Here is a 7,892-nt window from a genome sequence, read left to right on the forward strand (position 1 = left end):
GAACTTTATGAACTTAACTTTATATAGTTTGGTTCAAGAACAACAAAGGTAGCCCACACTGATACTTCAAAACTTTTAGCCACAAATATAAATCAATAACACAATTAAGTACAGGCAAACTTAATAATAATGTAAGTATTATGATTATTGTTGATATTCATAATAGTAAATGCTAATCATTAGGTTTTAGTTTGGTTTTAACAGCTTCCTATTGGACAATCTGTGTCATGTGACTGAAGAAGGCCCCGATAATCAATCAATAAATCAATAGTTGAGGCTATTGAGTCAATAACAAGGATCTAAAGTGAGCTAACACTTGTATTATATGATTATATTTATCTTTGAATCCAATTTTAATTCTACTGTAACAGGGAGAGAAGAATTCCAGTTGATATTATCCCCACTTCACCTCTCAGCCATTTCCTCTGTAACCTGATAGCTGACCGTAATGTTTGTAGTAAAGTGGCTCAGAGGGAGTTTCTGCACACACACACTCTCTCTCTCTCTCCCTGCGTGTGTGTGAGGTGCCACATCGGAGCACAACAATGTGTCGGAAAATGAGCATCATGCTTCGGATCCTGCTGCAGTTGTTCGCCCTCGCTTCGTGTTCTCCCCCCCGGTGTGACCCGAGAGTCAGAGGTAAAGTCCTTCTTCTCTTTGTATTATTGGTCCCAAACTTTATTCCCATGTGTGCATCTGGACCTGCTGCACAATGTGGCATTTTTTCTTTTCCACATGGAGCCGCTGCACCGGACTGAATTTCATGCAGTAAAACTTCCTTTTAACAAAACTTTGTGCAACTTCTACAAACACAAACCTTAAAATGATTATGTATTTTATGAGATCGTGTTGGTCTGTGCCTCGTCAAATGCTAATATACTTGATTAAAGCTTGCTTTTGTAATATTCCAGTTAAAACCAGGAACATCTGTGACTTGAGATCCTTTGCAGACAGATTTCATAAAAGCTGCAGAAGCCAAGACCACATCTTGAGCACTACACTACTATATTTTACAGGCCAGATTGAGGCTTTTATAGAAACCACTCTGCCATCTAGTGTCTGCCACCGTGTCAGCTAATGCTCACTGATGTGTTTTGCAGGACTGTGCAAGCCGACCGTGCAAGTCAAACGTAAGTATCCCTTGTGCATGGGTGTCACACTCTGGGCTGTTTCGTCTTCCAGCTGCCAGACTCCCAAATGTTTAATGTTTTTTGACTTTTGAGCCTGGAATCAGTCAACATGTGATTAGAGAAGGATTCGTCCCACCCTCCCCTGACAGGTCAAGGGCTTGCTCAGTTCCATCCCTGGGGACTTTGGTTTGGAGTCAGTGTTTTTGAACAACACCAAAGTTGAGATCATAAGTCACACACAGGGCGTAGTCTTAATAGAACATGGCCCCAGAGCCATAAAACCGTCACGTGTATTTTTAGATGATCGATGGTGCTGTGAATTATTCAGATTCTAATTTCCAGAGATAATAGTAATATTTGGAAGTAGATGATGGAAGACAGCAAAGTGAAACTCGTGACCTCGTGTGTGATGGATGGAGATGTAAGGAAAAAAACGATGAAGACTCCTGCTGAGAAATCCTATTACCATTATATCCCTAATCCATCTGATTTGATGTTTTCTGTTCACCTCAGCCAAATGCACGGATGTCTCCCTGTCCTACTGCGACGACATGGCCTACACTCACACCATGTTCCCCAACATCCTGGGCCACAAGAGCCGTGAAGACGCCGAGGGCGGCGCCGAGTACCTCCTCATGAGCGTGGTGGAGTCCCTGCTCGGCGGCGAGTGCAACCCCGAGATCCGCATGCTGGGCTGCTCGGTGCTGGCCCCCCGCTGCGAGAACGCCAAGGTGCTGAAGCCGTGCCGCAGCACCTGCGAGGCCGTGCAGAAGAAATGCAGCCATGCTTTCCAGGGGATAGAGATGGCCTGGCCCTACTTCTTGGACTGTGATCGCTTCTTTGTTGGTGATGAAGAAGGATGCTATGACCCACTGTCAGGGCTCAAAGGTGAGAACAAGGACAATATCATCTCTAACTATCTATTTATCTATTTATCTATGTATCTATTTATGTATTTATGTATTTATGTATCTATGTATCTATCTATGTATCTATGTATGTATCTATGTATCTATGTATGTATCTATGTATCTATCTATCTATCTATCTATCTATCTATCTATCTATCTATCTATCTATCTATCTATCTATCTATCTATCTATCTACCTATCTACCTACCTACCTACATATCTATCTATCTATCTATCTATCTATCTATCTATCTATCTATCTATCTATCTATCTATCTATCTATCTATCTATCTATCTATCTATCTATCTATCTATCTATCTATCTATCTATCTATCTATCTATCTATCTATCTATCTATCTATCTATCTATCTATCTATCTATCTATCTATCTATCTATCTATCTATCTATCTATCTATCTATCTATCTATCTATCTATCTATCGATCGATCTATCGATCTATCTATCTATCTATCTATCTATCTATCTATCTATCTATCTATCTATCTATCTATCTATCTATCTATCTATCTATCTATCTATCTATCTATCTATCTATCTATCTATCTATCTATCTATCTATCTATCTATCTATCTATCTATCTATCTATCTATCTATCTATCTATCTATCTATCTATCTATCTATCTATCTATCTATCTATCTATCTATCTATCTATCTATCTATCTATCTATCTATCTATCTATCTATCTATCTATCTATCTATCTATCTATCTATCTATCTCTATCTCCATCTCCATCTCTTTAATAGTCAAACTTTTGGTTTTGAGCTGACACCTCTGTTTTCAGCTGAAAGAGAAAACACAAGTTTTCAAACACACTTTGAGTTTCAGCTCTGTCGCAAACACATTGTCTGCAGACATCTGGTTTGTTCACATGCTGGTGCGGCTCACCTCAACATAAAAATCCAAGTGGAACGCCTCAGCTCGCCACATAAACCCTCACTCGCTCCAGGTCCCCGTGGCTGTTTTTGCAAGTGTTTTCACTATAAAGCCCCGTGTTGTAAACAGCGTCTTTAAAGACAAACAAGGGAAAAAAACTCTGTCTGGTAGTATTCTGTAAAAAAAGCTGTTGAAGAAGAGTTGAAGTTTTCCAAAGTAGAGGAGAAAACACACAGTCGTGCTGCTGCTGGAGGAAGAGCTCATGTGTGAGCCACATGAGAACATGAGCTACGGGAACATCTGCTCAGACAGGAGGACTTGATTTACACTTTGAGTCAAGTCATTTTGGCTTCAGTGTAAAAGTCGAATGTGTACACGCTCGTCAAAGTCGACCAATGAACTTGACCTGTTGCACTGTAATGAAAGGTTTTACTTTTTATTAGTGTGCTAATTCTTTTTTTCCGGCAAGCAGAACGTGGTTCAGATGTCTGGCAGCAGGTGAAATCCGTGTGATTATTCCCACATTCGCATCGCACTGGTGTTTGTTACTGTTTTTAATGTGACCTCGAGTTCGTCCCACAGTCACAGTCACACAGCACATTGTGTTGTTTCATGTTATAAACTGGAATGTTTCTCAGTTAAGTACAGACAGTTCCTTTCATTTCAATCAAGCCTTTTAGCGAAGCCAACAACACAACGCCCAGTCGGACATTTTCACATCCGCACCAAATCAATCACGTTTGTTTGGAGAAGCGTTGAAGATTCATGTAAACCTTTGATTTCCAAATGAATCCTCATTATCTCAGCCACACATTGGTGGTAGTTAGTTTTTTTTTTCTTCTTCTATTTGTTTCAGTACAGCTGTAAACATCCTTCCCTCCAATGACACCACATCTAAATTGGATTTAATTGAAGCTGCACCAAACTGCATACACTCTGATATCAGTCCCTTAAATATCCCTGATTCTTTTCATCAAGATCAACGAATTATTGGTGAAAATGTCATGATTATTGTTTTTTGCTTACATCAAAATAAGCCTAAATACGAAAACAAGGGCAGTATAAGCAGGAGCAACAGTTTTTGATGTGTCAGCTGAAATAATAAGCGCACACTTTTCATCAGGCTCTTGGTTTTACATTGAATTTCCACACATTCCTCCAGGTTTTTCTGCTGCACATACCAGACTCGACGATCCTCCTATTTATACCCTGGCAGCGCTGCAGGAATGGAGGCCTCGTTTTTTTTTACTAGAGATCTAAAATGTCAGTCAGTAAAGCTTAGAAGCACATGAATCAAAACCGATAATTCATCTTTCCAGCGGAGGAAGATGCCGAGGCTTTGGACGGCATGGAGATTCCTCTTCAGGAGGATCCCCTCGACTCGCTGCAGTTCAAATATCACACCAATCCTCAGATGATCAGCATTTTGAAGAAAACCGAGGAGCAGTGCCCCAGCATCGCCAGGACCTACAGCATCGGACGCAGCATGGAGGGCCGGGAGCTGCTCGTCATCGAGTTCTCAAACAACCCAGGTCAACATGAACTGCGTGAGTAGAACCCATCAGACTCTGTGGAAGTCTAGGAAACAGTCTGCATCCTTTTTCCTAAGTTTCTGTAAAAGTGTCCCTCTGTAGTGGAGCCGGAGATGAAGTACATTGGCAACATGCACGGAAATGAAGTCCTGGGCCGCCAGCTGCTGATCTTCTTGGCTCAGTATCTGTGCTCGGAGTATCTGCTGGGGAACGAGCGCGTGCAGAACCTCATCAACACCACCCGCATCCACATCCTGCCCTCCATGAACCCCGACGGGTACGAGGCGGCTGTCTCTGGACTCCAGGACCAGGACAGTAACTACGGCGACGAGGAGGAGGTCAGTTCTCCACGTTAGATGTTCCAAACTCTGTATGCATCATGTTTTGAGATGTGTTTTGTTATTTGCTTTCAAACACGTGCCCCTGTGAATTCCTCAGGGTCAACGATACGAAACCTGGAATATCGGTCGAAGCAACGCTCAGAACATCGACCTGAACAGAAACTTCCCTGATTTGACCTCCGTTGTTTACAGCCGACGCAGACAAAGGACATACCGAACTGACCACGTCTCAATCCCAGACTATTACTGGTTTGGTAAGGTACAGTGAGAATCCTTACCCATACATGCCAGTGACTTGTACTCAGTGATACTGCCAAGGGAGTCGAACGAACTCACATTTCTCAGTCTGAATTAAGTCTTAATTCTGCGATCCAGGTTGCACCGGAGACGTACGCGGTGATGAAATGGATTCGCTCCATCCCCTTCGTGCTCTCTGCCAACTTCCACGGCGGTGACCTGGTGGTGTCGTACCCCTTCGATCTGTCCAAACACCCGCTGGAACACAACCTCCTCTCCCCAGCACCGGACGATCAGGTGAATGGGCTCCTTCAAAAACAAAGAATCACCTCGAGAACAGGAAGATGTGATTTGCACAGACTTTGCTGTTCAAAATCAGTGATGTTAAATGTCAATATTCACATATTCAAATACATTCATAATTTAAAGTTATTAAAAGCACACTAGGGTTCATTAATAAAGTAGTTAATTAATTACGCATTCATGAAAAATGTTTTATATAGTGTCAGACCTCTCTTCTGTTAATCTCCAATAATTAGATATCATAAAACCAGATTATAATATTAACATTGACTCAAAATCTGACCTTAATTTAACTAGGATAGAAAGCAACAAGGATTTATAGACTCATAACAACAATTTATAAATGTGGTAAAAACATGATATTTCACACAACTAAAAAGATAATCAGATGTAAACAGAGAAGATAAATATTGCACATACAGTATTGAAATAAATGCATTTACTGATAATAGATAAAAACAGTTCTTTCAACATTACCCACATTGAAGAAGGAAAAATAATGCACCATTTTTTGTATTTTATTTTGTAGGTTTTTAAGTTTCTGGCCGGAAGATACGCAAACTCCCACGAGAGGATGTCCAACGAAAACGCCAACTGTGGATCGTCTCGTGGCCAGAGTGTGAAAGGAATCGTGAACGGAGCCCAGTGGTTCAGCATCGCAGGAAGTGAGTCTGACAAGTGAAGGAAATCTGACTCTAAGTGTCCAGAAGCCACAAGGGGTCACTGTACCATCAGTTATGATTAGGATTGTTCTCCCAAGGGATTCTGGGTAAAGCAGTTCTGTTCTGTCCCTGCTCAGGTATGCAGGACTTCAACTACCTTCACACCAACTGCTTGGAGGTGACAGTGGAGCTCGGCTGTGATCGATTCCCCCCCGAGGAGGAGCTCTTCATCGGCTGGCATGAGAATCACGAGGCTCTGCTTACATTCATGGAACTGGTGAGAACAAGTCCCCACTATTCTGGGTTTTGTATAAGTAAGGTATTCATAAGTACATAATTTAAACTAGTTGATATTGAATGAGAGGGGTTTTTCTTGAGTTTTAATTCCTGTGTATGAATTGTTGTTGAATGTTGTGGTGTCCCTCAGGTCCATCATGGCATTAAAGGCATCGTACAGGATGAGGGGGGGAATCCAATAAAAGGTGCAAGGATTTCCATCAGAGGAGTACGACATGATATAACCACAGGTGATGATTATCAATTTCACTGCATGCTGCTGCAAAGCTCTCATAACTTCACTAAGCTTTTTCGTCTCACGTTAGGAGTTACTTCAATTATCTGTTCATGTACAAATTGAATTGACACACAATTTCTCTGAAAGCGCCAGTATGTTCGACAGGGAGTGACTGAAGACAAAACATGGAGGCTCCACATCCTTAAAGTTACTTACACCCATGTTAGAATGACACATACCAGCGCCAAGGTCGAATAGTCGTCTTATGAAACCCCATTTCATATTTCTAGATCCTGATTTTTAATTGGATCTGCACCAAAATGGACACTCTCATACATATCAGTCTCCTTAATAGGCCTGATTTACTTTGATCAGCAAAATCCATAAATTTCTCTGAGAAACAGTCAAATGACCTGTAACATCGTGACGTGTTTTATCCTTAAACAGCACATTGGGCCTTTCTCTCTCCCCTCAGGTGAAACTGGAGAATACTGGCGCCTCATCAACCCCGGCAGCCACGTCGTGGGCGCCTCAGCCTCGGGCTACACCCGTGTCATGAAGAGAGTGCTCCTGCCTCGTCGTATGACCACCGCCGGCCGGGTGGACTTCGTGTTGCAGAAGGCGCCGCTGGAGCCCGACGTGCAGGAGGAGGACGCCACCATCCCGTCCACTTACGACCGCTTTGACCCTTACAACCAGTACGAGCGCTACACCTCGGCGGCTGACCTGAGCCAGACCCGCGAGGAGAGGTCAGAGAAGCCCTGGTGGTGGAGCTACTTTGTCCTGCCAGGTCGGCCTGCCCCCACCTGGCTGCTACAGCACTACTAGAGCTTTCACGAGAGAAGTCCTGCAGGTATACACACACACGCCAGGCTTCCATGTAAAGGACGTGCATTTATGAATGTATATACACAGCTGAAACGTGTAGCGCTAGCTGGCTGGCCCTGAGCTTTCACACTTTTAGTGCTTGATGTTTTTATAAAATCTTAATATAAGCACCTCTAATCCCCTAGTGAGCGTCAATCAGGATTTCACAGAGAGCTTGGAGTCTGCTTCAGTGTACAACCGTGATCAAATGTAAGACTTATATTTGTATTTTACAGCATAAATAAAGAATTTTAATGTGATCTCACTGTGTCACATACATTTCCTCTAAACCTCATATTAAAGTCAACACAGGTCGTTGTTTTATTCTGAAGGAATGAGTTTAGACGGTAATGAAGCCAACTGGCCACCAGGGGGCAGGCTACATCAACTACTGGTATGAGCTCTACAATCTTCACAAACAGCAGAAATACTTTCGTGCATGTGTGTTGTGGTTGTTATGCTGAGTCAAGGTTTATTTCTGTTGTTAAGTC

At 42.4% G+C, this 7,892-nt stretch overlaps 1 protein-coding gene across 2 annotated transcripts; it reads left to right on the top strand.

Moving 5' to 3' along the window:
- The first annotated feature begins 515 nt into the window (after positions 1-515).
- Positions 516-7,661, top strand: LOC132995870 (carboxypeptidase Z-like). 2 transcript variants are annotated; one of them, XM_061066105.1, is made up of 12 exons: positions 516-639; positions 1,101-1,130; positions 1,644-2,018; positions 4,265-4,492; positions 4,580-4,815; positions 4,916-5,077; positions 5,194-5,352; positions 5,888-6,023; positions 6,158-6,297; positions 6,448-6,547; positions 7,010-7,387; positions 7,548-7,661. In XM_061066105.1, the coding sequence occupies exons 1-11, from the start codon at positions 546-548 to the stop codon at positions 7,360-7,362; spliced, it is 2,013 nt and encodes a 670-aa protein (XP_060922088.1). In that variant the 5' UTR covers positions 516-545; the 3' UTR covers positions 7,363-7,387; positions 7,548-7,661. The 2 variants fall into 2 exon arrangements, with proteins under 2 accessions (XP_060922088.1, XP_060922087.1); XM_061066104.1 differs by having other exon boundaries at positions 7,010-7,661.
- The last annotated feature ends 231 nt before the right edge of the window (positions 7,662-7,892 follow it).

The sequence above is a fragment of the Limanda limanda genome, chromosome 22 (assembly GCF_963576545.1).
Source record: "Limanda limanda chromosome 22, fLimLim1.1, whole genome shotgun sequence".
Classification (NCBI taxonomy): Eukaryota; Metazoa; Chordata; class Actinopteri; order Pleuronectiformes; family Pleuronectidae; genus Limanda; species Limanda limanda.